This window comes from Erpetoichthys calabaricus, chromosome 8, assembly GCF_900747795.2.
Source record: "Erpetoichthys calabaricus chromosome 8, fErpCal1.3, whole genome shotgun sequence".
Taxonomy (NCBI): Eukaryota; Metazoa; Chordata; class Cladistia; order Polypteriformes; family Polypteridae; genus Erpetoichthys; species Erpetoichthys calabaricus.
In genome coordinates this window covers 158,502,108-158,518,953 of record NC_041401.2, presented here as the reverse complement: position 1 = coordinate 158,518,953, position 16,846 = coordinate 158,502,108, and the positions used below count along the sequence as shown (strand labels likewise).

General features: G+C 38.2%; 1 protein-coding gene across 2 annotated transcripts in view; it reads left to right on the top strand.

Moving 5' to 3' along the window:
• Positions 1-5,894: 5,894 nt before the first annotated feature.
• Positions 5,895-16,846, top strand: part of gtf3c3 (general transcription factor IIIC, polypeptide 3) — a 67,871-nt gene continuing 56,919 nt past the window's right edge. For both annotated transcript variants that reach the window (XM_028807638.2, XM_028807637.2), the window contains exons 1-2: positions 5,895-6,175; positions 16,194-16,308. In XM_028807638.2, the coding sequence (XP_028663471.1) occupies positions 6,077-6,175; positions 16,194-16,308 (214 nt within the window). In that variant the 5' untranslated portion in view covers positions 5,895-6,076. The remainder of the gene's footprint in view (positions 6,176-16,193; positions 16,309-16,846) is intronic.

Sequence of the window (16,846 nt, the reverse complement as noted above, 5' to 3'; positions counted from 1 at the left end):
ACAATTGACCTAAAGTTACACTCATCTAATTAAATTAAAAACATAAAAATAAAAATAGGAGGTAATTTTTTGTCCAGGATTAAAATATAACTCTATTCTGTGCCCCTTCTACATTTTGAGCCACTGACCACCAAAGTGTCTGTGGACATCACTGATATAGAGAATCGGAGTAGCAGTCAGAATTTCAAGTCAGTCACATAGCCAGGCAAATTCCTTGTTTAAGATTTGTTTAGGACTCAACAATTCACTCAATGGTTGTATTGGAAAGAAAAATGATGTAGTCCCTAATGCCAGTGTTTCTCAAGTGGGAAATATATGGCCATCTGTGGATTTGCAAGCTGAGCCCTGGAGAGGACATGGGTAGTAAAAAAAAATCATGGGAATGATTTACAATTCGTGTGCACATTTTGACTGAAATATTCCTACAATTTACTTAATGTGTGAACCTGTGCTTTGCATAGGCCTATTGTACTTTTGTTGTATACTAAAATATAGCAAAAGTAAAACCTGTGAAAAAAACAGCAAGGGTACTGGTTGCATGGCCGGTTCCAAAAGTGCTGTTGGGTTGAACCCAAGGTAATGGGTGAGTCAGGTTTGCAAATTGCACAGCACTTACCCATGGTAAGAAAGTAAATCTGTTGGGAAGCAGCAAACAGCAGGCTGGATCAGCTGAGGAAGGGAATGGATCTGTTTTATATACAGTACGAGCTGTATATACCCGGCGTTGCCCGGGGCAGAAGTAACCTAATCGGTCAAACACTTACATATATACCAAAGTAAACGTAATCGGTCAAACAGTTACATATATAAAAAAACCGAACCTAATCGGACAAACAGTTTCATATATACAGAAGCGAACCTAATCGGACAAACAGCTAATCTATATACATAAGCAAACGTAATTGGTCAAACAGTTACATAAATACAAAAGCAAACCTAATCGATCAAACAGCTTCATATATACAGAAGCGAACCTAATTGGTCAAACAGTTATGCATGTGCAGAATGATTTTACAAACATTATGCGTGTTAACAATCATTAAAAAGAAAAGATTGAGGAACTCTTCTTCTATATGTGATGAAGCCACTAATAACACAGATTTTTTTCAGGACCCAGCTGTTTCATAACTAAACTACTGCCACCCCAAAGTAATGCCTAATAGTGGTTTTTGGGGTAGCTGTGGAATAAAAAGGGTGTTTTTTAGTCAGTAAGAATCTGACAGTACCCTTCAGTACGGGCTGAAGGGTGCCTATGTAAGGTTTTACATCCTTCCCATATGGAAAAAAAAACATAGTAAACTTTTTTTTGATCATTATAGATAATCTCAGTCAAATCGAAGTACGCATTCTCAATTTATTTTTATGTAATTTTTACTTTTTCACAAAGCCATCCCATGCCAATTTGTATGAATAAACTTTTGGTAGAGAGTTAGCAAAAGTTTATTCATGCACATATTTTAATACGGATAATCTATCTCTAATCAAGGTTCTCATTTTCATTCTAATTTAAAATAATAATAGATACTCATTTTTTTCTTCTGTTTTAGAAAAACCAATCTATGCCACCTACGTCTTCGTCAGTCTTCGTCAAGTCAGCTTCATCCAGCTTTATCACATATAGAAGAAGAGTTCCTCAATCTTTTCTTTTTAATGATTGTTAACACGCATAATCTTTGTAAAATCATTCTGCACATGCATAACTGTTTGACCAATTAGGTTCGATTCTGTATATATGAAGCTGTTTCATCGATTAGGTTTGCTTTTGTATTTATGTAAGTGTTTGACCAATTAGGTTTGCTTATGTATATAGATTAGCTGTTTGTCCGATTAGGTTCGCTTCTGTATATATGAAGCTGTTTCATCGATTAGGTTTGCTTTTGTATTTATGTAACTGTTTGACCAATTAGGTTTGCTTATGTATATAGATTAGGTGTTTGTCCGATTAGGTTCGCTTCTGTATATATGAAGCTGTTTATCCGATTAGGTTCGCTTTTTTTATATATGTAACTGTTTGACCGATTAGGTTTACTTTGGTATATATGTAAGTGTTTGACCGATTAGGTTACTTCTGCCCCGGGCAACGCCGGGTATATACAGCTCGTATACATATACACACATACATGCAGTTTTAATAACACAGAAATCAATATAAACATTAACATCATTATCATATGAGAATATGAAGTAATATATAAGAAGCACATTTCATATAAATATAAATTATTAAACAGTAAAATCTTCTTCTGTAATTTGCTACCGTGGCAATTTGTGTGTCTGTCCAGGATTTTAAATGACCTGTAGCTCGCAAACCGTTGCACCTATACACTTGAAATGTGGTACACATATAGTACGTCACGTCTACTATCCGCTTTATGGGTGATGATTGTTTTAGTCTTTTTATCTTTATTTTATTTTATTGTACAATCAAGTCGTATCTGCACACAGCAGGGCAGCCGTGGGCGGATGCGTATGGTGTATTCACTGGATGTTATCGTGCATTGCGCTGTCAGTGGTATTTTGATAAAAGAATTTGAACAACATATAAGAAGCGTATAAATCAGGGGTGTCGAACTCCAGGCCTGGAGGGCCGCAGTGGCTACAGGTTTTCATTCTAACCCTTTTCCTAATCAGTGAGCAGTTTTCACTGCTAATTAACTCCTTTTCCCTTCATTTCAATTACCCGGTTTTTAAGAATTCAGTCCTCTGAATTGATTTATTTCTTAATTAAATGGCAGCCAAACAGAAATGAGACGTGAAACAAGCCAACACATGACCAGCTAAACTGGGATTTCAAACTCCAACCAATTTCATTCCCAATAGTTTCTTAATGAGAAGCTGATTCTTGCTGTTAATTAAGCCCGTTATTTAATTCAATGGCTTGTTGCTGCTCCCATTCTGCCACAGCAGATATTTCCAAATTCGTCGATTTTTCTGTTTTTTCTAAGAAAACCGTCAAAATGTTTTGGTGACCTGAGAGATCAACCTTACTGAGACCTTCACCTTTCTTTATTTTCAGATATTGTGTGATGGGCACAGGTGAGCTGGTCATATGGTGGCTTGTTTGATGTCTCATTATTGTTTGGCTACTAATTAAGGAAAGAGAGACAATTAAGGGGCCTGAGTCAAGTTAATTAAAACTAAAGCAAAAGGAGTTAATTAGCAGTAAAAACAGCTCACTAATGAAGATGGTTAGAATGAAAACATGCAGCCACTGTGGCCCTCGAGGACCGGAGTCCGACACCTGTGGTATAAATTATTAAACAGTAAAACATTAACATTTAAGAAGTAAAGTTACATTAAGTACTACTGCTGTGCCTTTGGGTATACTGTACCTCATTTTTTGTTTGCCCATTACATGCTTAAATGTATAAATTTTTTGGTGCACCTACCCGAGAACACGCGACATATAACCGAGCGTGGGAGAAGCATGGATTTTAAACACGCGTTGAGTTGATGTGCTGGTCTACCTCGTGAAATAACTGGTAATGTTTGACTAAAATCTACAGCGAGTAAAACATTAGCTCCTATTTTTTTTTTTACGATCTCTGAGATGTTGCTTTTTTCGGTTCAAGGCTTCATAAGCTCTTTTATGTTGTATGGTGTACTTATCCCAAACCATCATCTTTGAATGTTGCAAGACTTTCGCCTTGTATGTAGATCGGGGTAATTACATTCATTGCATTCCTAGTCTGAATCACAATCTGATTGTATGGGTGGTTACCTGGCACTGTAGGGTTGCCACCCGTCCTTTAAAATACGGAATCGTGCCGCGTTTGAGAATGAAATTGCGCGTCCCGTTTTGAATCAATACTGGACGGGATTTATCTCGTATTTTTTTTATCATTTTTTTTTTAAAGCAGCGTCTCATGCAAATCATCCCACACGCATTTTATGAAGATGCCTCCTTTCCTACTTTTGATTGGGTAATACTTGATGTCATCGTTAGTTTGATTGGTGTTTTTAACTGTCCAGTGAGTAGGGCGTGTCTTTCAACCGTAAGCAGATTTTTTGCACTGGTATCACTGACCTCGACGACGGCGACGTTATACGTCAAAAATAAATTACGATAAATGACGATTTTAGCGATACTTTATTACGACGGCGGCTACATAGACACGATCAAATAAAAACAAAAAAATCAAATAATCATTCTACATTTTCAAAACGTCGAAAAAACGACGGAATGAAAAAAAGGCCCACCCGACGACCCACCCATTCCATTTTTATATATATAGATATAGTAGTTAACATTGTTGATTGTTATTTAACTGTTAAATAATAAAGAGCCAGTCCCACAGTGTTTGCCAAAAAGGAGTTATGTGATGGTTATTTTGAGGGGATGGGAAATGATGACAGGTATGATCTTCACATAAGAAATGTCATTTGACTTGTGAGAAAGGCAGTTCAGTACAGGCTTATATGAACTCTGTTTTGTGTTGTCACTGAACACAAGGGCTAAAGAGGTGTCAAAAGCAACACAGCGCAAAGATCAGCATAAAATCACTTTTGAACTCTCTCTCTGTAATAGTTAAGATGGGAAATGATGCTTTGGTAAATTTACCTGTAATCCAAACAAATTTTCAGGATGTAGATAATTTAGAATAACCATAACTACTGTACACTTATGTGCTGCATGGTAAATAGAGTGCAAACTGAGTTAAAAATGAATGCTGCAGGTTATCAGAAAACCACAGGGGCCAACTTTAGAGGGAAAGCCATTAGACACAAGATGAAGATCTAATGCACAGGGACAGGCTGACCCTTTAGTGGTGGAAGTATAGAAAAAAGAAGGTTCAGAGGTGGTTCTATACACTTTCTGCACATATCCAAACAATCGTCGGGCACCTTGAAACTGATCGAAAAATTATTCGATGCGGGTACAGCGTCATCGGTAAAAACCCATTAGCCCCAAGAATCCTTTGCAGATGTTGCTTGCTCAGAGTGAAGACCCGTAAGGCAACAGTCAGTACAATGCTTTCATAACTCATTCATAAGGTGTATTTACCCATTAGCCTGTCTGTATACACCAGCAATCCCAGAAAGGCTATGCAGTGCGTAGGCGCACGAATCGTGCTCACGATTTATTATTTTTATCTCTACCCACGTCCTCTCACAGGCTCAGCTTGCAATTTCACGTTTAATCCCTCCGCATTATCTGCGTTATTAGCTGCTCGTTCAATATAAAAACTCAGTAATCATATCTTGCTATTAATCGCGCGGAATTCAGTTTTACTTCTGATTTGGCGCAGGCGCACTCGTATAATAATAATGAATTACTTGACGACAAAGAACTCTCTACAAAGATATTTAAAAGAAAATCGTTAAAATAAATGTACTAATCCACTTTCACGCTATACGTGGTCCCTTATTTACTGGGGTAGTTTTTTCTGAAAGAAGACATTATTTCCACGGAAAAGTCTTCGCGGTGGAACTCAAATTTCATCTCTGGCACATGAGAAATTAAAACCGTGTTAATGAAATAGTTTTAAGTTCTATCAACACAAAAATGTCTTACTTGTCATGACCACCTTTTTAAAATGGGGAGGGATCTCATTTTTAGAGCCGGTGTTATGATATAAAACTCCTTTTTCTTCATAACTTTAATTCATTTCTTCAGTTACACTCATTAAAGGTGAACCAAACAGCAGCGTCTCCCGTTAGTTTGTCAGTTATTATAAATATAGCATAGGTGCCGAGGCTAAAAAGATTGAGAACCAATGCTTTATGCGAACTAACAGGGGGTCGACGGGGAATCCAACCGATGGATCTGAGAGGAAGCAGCGCTACCTGTTGACGGAGTAACGTCTGCGCGAGAAGAGCCGCGGAGCAAAGCGTTCAAAGCAACGTTGTTGAAATTCGGAACAGTAAAACTGAGGGTCTTGTTTCTGGACGGAGTAATTTTTCTGAAGGAATCCACTACATATGCCATCCCGCTTGTTGTAAGGATGTCCTTATTCTAGTTTTAGTTTGAATTTACTAGCTTTATTCAATCGTACTTTCCGTCATCCATCTGTTTAAGCAATATTCAGTGAGAGTAATTTTCGTGGATTCATATTAGCTTCGCTCGATCTTACAAATGTCTGGATTTAGCCGAGAACTTGTTGATTATCTGGAAGGGAAGATTTCTTTTGAAGAATTTGAAAAGCTAAGAGAGGAGAGAAAGGAGAAAGATAAGGTGAGCTGGTTACTATCAAAATTGCTATCGGGTCAATCCGTGTCAACTCATCAGATGTTAAAAAATGGTCCCAACTGACTGTCACCGATTTGCTTTATTATGGAAACAATCTACCCAATAACTAGTGTGCAAAATTGTAGACTTGTATCTTCTTTAGTTTCAGAGATATTTAGTCATTAAAGAGGAGGTGTGGCCCTAATTTGACTGAAAAAAAAAAGGTACTAAAAATGACAATGATCCGTAACTTTAATGTTAATTCTAGATGCATACAACTTGCAGTGATTGCACTTTAGTATTGGAAATACTAATATATTTGGTGCACAGTTGCATAATGGCAAATTAATGGCTTGCTGAAAATTGCATAATTAATGTTCTTTAAGTGCTTTAGAGCAGCTTTGGCTTTCTTTATCTCCACACTGAACCACATCAGAACTTTCACATTTTGATAGGTATTAGTCGTGTTATAGTTCTACTTTAGCAACTGGATGTTTTTCAGAAAGAAATTACATTTTCTTATTTATGAGGCATTAAAAATGGAAAAAATACATTTTATGCCTATGTTTCAAATGCAAGTTGCCCGTGTATGACAAAGTCTGTGCTTTCAAACTCGTTTCATTGGCTCCACAGCTATGTAGTATTTCATAGTGCTTGAAAATATTCATTCAATTTGTCACACAAGAGATTACAATTTATTTTCGGACATTCTCAAAAATATATGCTTTGAGCAAATACTTGATAGCCTTACAACTGACTCAATCTATTAAAAATACAAGTAAATAATGTCTGCTTTGTTGAACAAAGCTCAGAGGTGTACTAAAGTAAACCAGGATGTAACAGTGTCCTTCATAGCTGCACACAAATGCTGGAATCAGTCATGTAAGAGCAGATTTTAAAGGTGAATTTTTGGAGAAGGTAAGTTTAGTCAGAAAGATTGGACAACATCTAAATATACTGACCGCGTCATGATGGCATCAAGTTCTGCTTTATATTTTTTGTCAGAATGTTTGTTAATTTGGATTTGAATGATCAAAGATGCTTTCACTTTTAACGCACCAGTTTCCTCCCACAATCCAAAGGAACACTTTGAGAGCAATGCTGTCTGTATGTTTCAATGCACATTCAAAACACTTCAGTAAGCAGTAGCACTTAAGTGGAGATATCAGTCTTCAAGCTCCTTTCATTTTGCCTTGTTCAATTCCTGACTTTCTTACTTCCTTCCGATAACTGCCTTATAAAACTGATCAGAAGTTGATGAAAAATCAAATGGAGCCCATGAAACAAGTGCATAATGAGAATATACATTAGTCAAGGGACTAATTCTTCTTATCACCAGGGACAAAAATATGGTTGAATTGACATGTGAAGGTTTCCAAGCTGCTGCTTTCAGCTATACTACATACAGTGGTGTGAAAAACTATCTGCCCCCTTCCTGATTTCTTATTCTTTTGCATGTTTGTCACACAAAATGTTTCTGATCATCAAACACATTTAACCATTAGTCAAATATAACACAAGTAAACACAAAATGCAGTTTGTAAATGGTGGTTTTTATTATTTAGGGAGAAAAAAAAATCCAAACCTACATGGCCCTGTGTGAAAAAGTAATTGCCCCCTGAACCTAATAACTGGTTGGGCCACCCTTAGCAGCAATAATTGCAATCAAGTGTTTGCGATAACTTGCAATGAGTCTTTTACAGCGCTCTGGAGGAATTTTGGCCCACTCATCTTTGCAAAATTGTTGTAATTCAGCTTTATTTGAGGGTTTTCTAGCATGAACCGCCTTTTTAAGGTCATGCCATAGCATCTCAATTGGATTCAGGTCAGGACTTTGACTAGGCCACTCCAAAGTCTTCATTTTGTTTTTCTTCAGCCATTCAGAGGTGGATTTGCTGGTGTGTTTTGGGTCATTGTCCTGTTGCAGCACCCAAGATCGCTTCAGCTTGAGTTGACGAACAGATGGCTGGACATTCTCCTTCAGGATTTTTTGGTAGACAGTAGAATTCATGGTTCCATCTATCACAGCAAGCCTTCCAGGTCCTGAAGCAGCAAAACAACCCCAGACCATCACACTACCACCACCATATTTTACTGTTGGTATGATGTTCTTTTTCTGAAATGCTGTGTTCCTTTTACGCCAGATGTAAGGGGACATTTGCCTTCCAAAAAGTTCAACTTTTGTCTCATCAGTCCACAAGGTATTTTCCCAAAAGTCTTGGCAATCATTGAGATGTTTCTTAGCAAAATTGAGACGAGCCCTAATGTTCTTTTTGCTTAACAGTGGTTTGCGTCTTGGAAATCTGCCATGCAGGCCGTTTTTGCCCAGTCTCTTTCTTATGGTGGAGTCGTGAACACTGACCTTAATTGAGGCAAGTGAGGCCTGCAGTTCTTTAGACGTTGTCCTGGGGTCTTTTGTGACCTCTCGGATGAGTCGTCTCTGCGCTCTTGGGGTAATTTTGGTCGGCCAGCCACTCCTGGGAAGGTTCACCACTGTTCCATGTTTTTGCCATTTGTGGATAATGGCTCTCACTGTGGTTCGCTGGAGTCCCAAAGCTTTAGAAATGGCTTTATAACCTTTACCATACTGATAGATCTCAATTACTTTTGTTCTCATTTGTTCCTGAATTTCTTTGGATCTGGGCATGATGTCTAGCTTTTGAGGTGCTTTTGGTCTACTTCTCTGTGTCAGGCAGCTCCTATTTAAGTGATTTCTTGATTGAAACAGGTGTGGCAGTAATCAGGCCTGGGGGTGGCTACGGAAATTGAACTCAGGTGTGATACACCACAGTTAGGTTATTTTTTAACAAGGGGGCAATTACTTTTTCACACAGGGCCATGTAGGTTTGGATTTTTTTTCTCCCTAAATAATAAAAACCATCATTTAAAAACTGCATTTTGTGTTTACTTGTGTTATATTTGACTAATGGTTAAATGTGTTTGATGATCAGAAACATTTTGTGTGACAAACATGCAAAAGAATAAGAAATCAGGAAGGGGGCAAATAGTTTTTCACACCACTGTAGAAACTTTTTACATGTGTCCATAGTTCTCAAAGAAGAAATATTTTATAATATTTGTATGACGTTTATCACTAACCAAATTTACCTTTTAAAATAACATTATAAATAGTATTTGCCCTATGGTTTTAAAAAATTCTGTCATGTTATCTTTTAATCTAAACATGAATAGTTTCATTTTTAATTTGTACTTCTGTAATCCTTGAATTATTTTCCACTGGCATGTGACCTCACCACTACTTTTAAATGAAAAGGAGAGCTTAACTTACAGAGAAGTAAATATGAAAGAAATCTTGTGGGGGGAAAAAACATTTCTTGAGTATCCTCTTCTTTAAAAGGTGTAAAGGATATTGACTTTAGAGTGTTCCATAACTTTCATGTTATCCTTTTGTCTTAACAGAAAGGTTAGGTGGTATGTACATATACTGTCCTGGAGTCAGATTTATTAATACTTGTTTACACACAAAATGAGGCCCAAAATTTGCATGCATAACTTTCTACACAAAAGTTGGGATGTATAAAAGAAACCATAATGGGAGAATGTATGTATACAACCCCAAAAAAGTTGGAATGCCATGTAAAATGTAAATAAAACTAGAGTACAATTATTTGCAAATCTCAGATTTTATTCACAATAGAACATAAAAACATTGCAAATGTTTAAACTGAGAAAATGTTGCAATTTAAGAAAAGAATAAGGTCATTTTGAATATGATGGCAGTAACATGTCTTAAAACAGTTGGGTCAAGGCCATGTTTACCACTTGGTAGCATCCCCTCTTCTGTTAAAAAGAAGTCCGTATACATCTGGGAACTAAGGAGACCAGTAGCTGGATCTTTGAGAGAGGAATGTTGTCCCATTCTTTTCTGATATAGGATTCTAGCTGCTCAACTGTCTTGCATCTTATTTCTCATTTCATGATGCACCATACGTTTTCAGTTGGTGAAAGGTCTGGACTGCAGGCAGGCCATTCAGCACCCGGACTCTTCTACAACGAAGCCATGTTAATGTAGTAAATGCAGTATGCGGTTTAGCATTATCTTGCTGAAATATGCAAGGCCTTGCCTGAAAAAGATGTCATCTGGATGGGAGCATATACAGGTGCTGGTCATAAAATTAGAATATCATGACAAAGTTGATTTATTTCAGTAATTCCATTCAAAAAGTGAAACTTGTATATTAGATTCATTCATTACACACAGACTGATGTATTTCAAATGTTTATTTCTTTTAATGTTGATGATTATAACTGACAACTAATGAAAGTCCCAAATTCAGTATCTCGGAAAATTAGAATATTGTGAAAAGGTTCAATATTGAAGACACCTGGTGCCACACTCTAATCAGCTAATTAACTCAAAACACCTGCAAAAGCCTTTAAATGGTCTGTCAGTCTAGTTCTGTAGGCTACACAATCATGGGGAAGACTGCTGACTTGACAGTTGTCCAAAAGACGACCATTGACACCTTGCACAAGGAGGGCAAGACACAAAAGGTCATTGCTAAAGAGGCTGGCTGTTCACAGAGCTCTGTGTCCAAGCACATTAATAGAGAGGCGAAGGGAAAGACAAGATGTGGTAGAAAAAAGTGTACAAGCAATAGGGATAACCGCACCCTGGAGAGGATTGTGAAACAAAACCTATTCAAAAATGTGGGGGAGATTCACAAAGAGTGGACTGAAGCTGGAGTCAGTGCTTCAAGAACCACCACGCACAGATGTATACAAGACGTGGGTTTCAGCTGTCGCATTCCTTGTGTCAAGCCACTCTTGAACAAGAGACAGCATCAGAAGCGTCTCGCCTGGGCTAAAGACAAAAAGGACTGGACTGCTGCTGAGTGGTCCAAAGTTATGTTATGAGATGCAGATTTCCTTTTCCAACAGGACCTGGCACCTGCACACAGTGCCAAAGCTACCAGTACCTGGTTTAAGGACCATGGTATCCCTGTTCTTGATTGGCCAGCAAACTCGCCTGACCTTAACCCCATAGAAAATCTATGGGGTATTTTGAAGAGGAAGATGCAATACGCCAGACCCAACAATTCAGAAGAGCTGAAGGCAACTATCAGAGCAACATGGGCTCTCATAACACCTGAGCAGTGGAACAGATTGATCGACTCCATGCCACGCCGCATTGCTGCAGTAATTCAGGCCAAAGGAGCCCCAACTAAATATTGAGTGCTGTACATGCTCATACTTTTCATGTTCATACCTTTCAGTTGGCCAACATTTCTAAAAATCCTTTTTTTGCATTGGTCTTAATTGATATTCTAATTTTCCGAGATACTGAATTTGGGACTTTCATTAGTTGTCAGTTATAATCATCAACATTAAAAGAAATAAACATTTGAAATACATCAGTCTGTGTGTAATGAATGAATCTAATATACAAGTTTCACTTTTTGAATGGAATTACTGAAATAAATCAACTTTGTCATGATATTCTAATTTTATGACCAGCACCTGTATTGCTCTAAAACCTGTATATACCTTTCAGCATTGGTGGTTGCCTTTCTAGATGTGTAAGCTGCCAATTCCATGGGCACTAATGCACCCCCATACCATCAGAGATGCAGGCTTTTGAACTTTGCGCTGATAACAAGCTGGGTGGTCCCTCTCCTTTTTAGTCCAGAGGACATGGTGTGTGTGTTTTCCAAAAAGAGTTTCAAATTTCGATTCATCTGACCGTTTCCTCCCACAGTCCAATGACATGCAGGTTAGGTGGATTGGCGATTCTAAATTGTCCCTAGTGTGTGCTTGGTGTGTGGGTGTGAGTGTGTGTGTCCTGTGGTAGGTTGGTGCCCTGCCCGGCATTGGTTCCTGCCTTGCGCCCTATGTTGGCTGAGATTGGCTCCAGCAGACCCCCGTGACCCTGTAGTTAGGATTCAGCAGGTTGGAAAATGGATGGATGGATGGATTCATCTGACCACAGAACAGTTTTCCACTTTTCCTCAGTCCATTTTAAATGAGCTTTGGCCCAGAGAAGATAGTTGCGTTTCTGGATCATGTTCACCTATGGATTCTTCTTTGCATGATAGAGCTTTAACCTACATTTGTGGATGACAGGGCAAGCTGTGTTCACAGATGATGATTTCTGGAAGTGTTTCTGAGCCCATGCACACATAGATTTCTCCAGATTCTCAGAATCTTTTGATGACATTATGTACTGTAGATGATGAGATATTCAAAGTCTCCACAACTTAATGTTGAGGAACATTATTCTGAAATTGTTCCACAGTTTGTAGATGCAGTTATTTGCAGTTTGGTGAACCTCTGCCCATCTTTACTTCTGAGCGACTCTGCCTCTGTAAGAGGCTCTTTTTATACCCAATCATGTTACTGACCTGTTGCCAATTAACCTATTTGGTCGCAAAATGTTCCTCCAGCTGTTTCTTTTTAGCACCACTTACTTTTCTAGCCTTTTGTTGCCCCCAATCCAAGTTTTTTGAGACATTTTGCTGTTATCAAATTCAAAATTAGCTAATATTTTTCATGAAATAGTAAAATGTCTCACTTTCAACATTTGATATGTTTTCAATGTTCTATTGTGAATAAAATATTGGTTTATGAGATTTGTAAATCAATGTATTGTGTTTTTATTTACATTTTACACCTTGCCCAACTTTTTTAGAATTGGGGTTGTATTTACATCAACTCTGACCCATCTGTAACATTTCTGAGAAAATGGGAAATGATAACACTCTTAATCAAGTAAAAAAATGCAGCCAAAACAACTACAGGACAACCATTACGAACAATAATTCATATCACCGAGCCATTATTGTAATGTGCATTTATGTGACAAACATATTAAACCACAAAAATGATGAATATGATGTATGGACTATTTAGTTGCCTTTTAAGTTGGGTAATGCTGAAGATCATACATGGGTTTTCCTCAGTCACTTCTCAGGATTAGAAGCCAATGCAATCTCTTGTCAATAATTGCATGAAGTAAAAACACAGGCATGATTCACTCTCTGTGTACAGACTGTTATAAATATCATGCCCAACAGCCTTTTCATAGCCTAATTATTTAAAACAATATAACTTGTTCGGCGCTGCTTGAAGAGTATGCAAATGGTCATATACAAAAGGGATCAAGCTTTTTAGCATAAGCTTTTAATATCTTAGCCAATTTTCAGCTTCATCATGTCCACTCTGTTGGAAACCATAAATGACTGATGAGGTACCACATTCAGTTTCCTTATGCTGTGGGTGTACAGCATACATAAAAAGGCAGATTTGCACTCCTGCTGCTTTAAGGGCACCTACTGAGAATAACTCTGCTTTTGTTACTTGTATATAGTTACATTTCATTAAGTCCTGTAATATGAGACTGACAAACGTAATCACTCAGTAGCCTGGGTCAACCCATGATTAATTTATTTTGAGGCAAGGTAGCATTGGCAGATGACTTGCTGAAGGTGTATGACATGATGGCTGGCTTGTTGGTAAGGTAACCGGCTGAACCCACAGTGCTATTCATTGTAACAGCAATGAGTCGTTACATGTGCCATGTGATAGTGGCTGCCTGTTCAGATGCTGGTGCCTTATACCTTTCCCCAGATAATGCCGGAAATGCTCCTGTGTGCTCAGATGCAGGTGGCAGTGTCTGGAAGTGTCAGGTGGGAGACTGCACAAGCTGCCAATGAAGGTCTGTAGCATTGATTGCGTGCGTTGTGCTACATTATGTGGCACAGTGTAATATTCTGCCCCCTGACCTCATTTGATATGGAGCCAGATGACTTAAGTCCCTACTCGTCTACTGACAACTGTCAGCCTCTAGAGTGGCTATTTCACTCAAAAGCATAGAGGTATACTGTAGTTTTCTGCATTCAGTTCAGCAGAAACATGTTGCCATTCAACATGGTTGTGTTTGTTAGTGACATCTGCGTTTAGACCACTTTTAAAGGTTCTTTGCACGCCTGCTCTTTAGAGACAAGAACTTCTATTTTACGCTCTTCAGAGTTTTTGCTTTTTGCCTTTTTTTCACTTGTTGTCATTTTCTCTCCTTACAGGTCAATGTTTTTTATTTATATACATATATATGTATTGTGGGGAACAGCCCGGACACAGACAGGTAGACATGATGGTTTCACCACACACACGTTTATTATACATTATTTACAAGTTTTGAAGTGCACAAACCCAGTGCCGCAGCACCAATCACCCCTTAAGTCCTGGCCACACAACACAATGCCTTTTCAGTCTCTGGTCCGCCTCCACTCCTCTTCACTGAGCTTCGTCCACTTCCACCCGACTCTTGCCATTGAATGGAGGGAGGCGGCCCCTTTTATACACCCCCGGATGGACTCCAGGTGCTTCCCGAGGAGCCTACGTTGACACAGCCCTGTGTGGCGGAAGCTCTGGCTGTGTACCCGGAAGTCCTCTGGGTGTCCCCAATCCTCTTCCCCCCAGCACTTCCGGGTGTGGCGGAAGTGCTGAGGTCCAGGGCTTCCAAGGCATTGGGGCGCCCCCTGGCGGTGACCACGGGCCCCTACAGGGTTGAGCTTCCAAGCTCTGTACCCATGGCCCCCAATAGAACCAGGGTGGTTGCCCCCTCGTGTTCTGGAGGAGGCACAACCCCTCCTCCGGTCCTCCTGGGCATCCCGGCCGGGCATGAACCCCAGCCGGGTGCCACAGTATATACAGACATAGTTAATCACAGTCCATGTATGGTTGTTTCAGGGTGGCAACTAGATGGGGTTCAAGGTGTATTCACACATGCACATTTACAAGATGATTGTAATTTAGGAAGGGTAAATTGCTTACAAATATGCATAAACCATGTTTTATCAATCAGATTATTTTTATTCGCATTTTCCTGTTTTTTGGTGTAAGCATATTTTTATGCTCAAATCCACGCAAAGTTTTATAAGTGAGACGCCAGTTATTTATTTTTCTTTTACCATGATTCTGTTTATTCTTTTTCTTTTAATCTGCTTTGACTACTATAAACAAGCACTGTATTCATCAGTATGAATAAATGCAAAATGTGTTACACACATCGAATTGTTGATAAAACTAACTTTTCACAGGTAAACAACTTTGCAAACAAGTACTTGTGAATTACTGCAACAAAAGCTGTTTCAGAGAGGGCTTCAAGCACTGACAGCAGTATTAGTGATGTAATGTTACAGAGATCATTCCTTTAAATCTGGATAGTGTTGAGAAACCTCTTCAGATTAGTTTTGTTGGATGATTTCTTTATTAATGTCACTAATGTATTGAAATCTACTATTTCCTAATCCTTAGAGACATTTTCTTTGCATTTTTATGGACGTCATTTTCAAATAGCACATTGTTGTTTTCCATTTGGGCTGTGCATGTTCTGCAAGCTTTAGAAAAATTAAGTTAAAAATGTCTGTTTTTTCATAAGGTGCACTTTTTTTTTTACACAAATATTTTTACTTGGTTTGTGCAAAACTTCATTTATATTAATATTTACATTTGAGTTTTCTTCAGCTTCTCCTATTGGAATTTTGCCGAGTCGCAGGTATCTGGTAAACCAACTAATTTGGTGTGATCTACAATTTAATTTATTTACATTATACATAATATTAGTGGTTCCAGCACTGACCTTTGAGTATTCAAATTTTTGTCATGAAATAACTTTAAAATGTTTCTTGTAACAAGTCAAACTATAGATATCTTTGCAGTATTTTATCAAATGCCTTAAGAAAATCAAGGTGTTTATAATAGTGTTAACAGCAGTGTAAAATGTTTCTTTATTTTTGTTTAAACCTCAGAGAATTATAACACTCAGTGTTTAAATCCATGTTTATTGTCTGTTAACACACGGATACTGGATAGCTGGTTCTATATCTATCCATCCATCTATGCATTAGTGAACCAGCTTTTATTTTATAATTGGTTCTGTTATGTTGCCTGCTTGTAGTTATCAGGGTTACCTCAACCTCCTTACTGCCTTCTTTTTAAACAATGTTACAACATTTGGTATCTTCTAGCCTTTATTCTTATTGTACATTTCCTTTATTTGTAGGAGTGTGATGATGGTGTCACAGAAGATGAAGGTGAAAACCTTCATTCAGAAAAGGTGTTTCCCAGTACATCTAAAGAGTGTACAAGGAAATTTTCACCCTCTCAAAGAGGTTCAGGTAACACCTTTAAGCCTAAATGCTATGCTGAGTGTTCTAAGCTTGTTTATGTTATACAGCATAAGATTTGTTCCTTTTCGTTACTTGTGAGCTATTATCATAGCAAAATATATCCTATGCTAGATAGAGGAGCAGATTAACTAACCTGTGGGCCCCTAGGCTGAGCCCAGTCTCTAGCCCATCCCTCCCCGTCATCCTCTTTATAAAAATACCTCTCTGTTCCTTCAGGTAGTGACCTGTAGAAAGTGTGAAATGCCAATCACTGTGTTTCACTTGATCCACACAACATTGCTTTTAATATACCAATGTAACAATATATTATGGCCTATAGAAATGTGCAGTATAAAACACCAATCTATCTTTTAGACTAGTCATATAACATCATGCAACAGTTACTGAAGGAATAAGCAGTGTGAATCAGTGCAAACAACACAACATAAGTAACAGGCTTACTTTTACCAGTCTACAGAGTGGCATTCTACTGTCTTGCCATTCAATCCACAAAACCTTAGGTGAGTGTACAATACAGAATAGCACA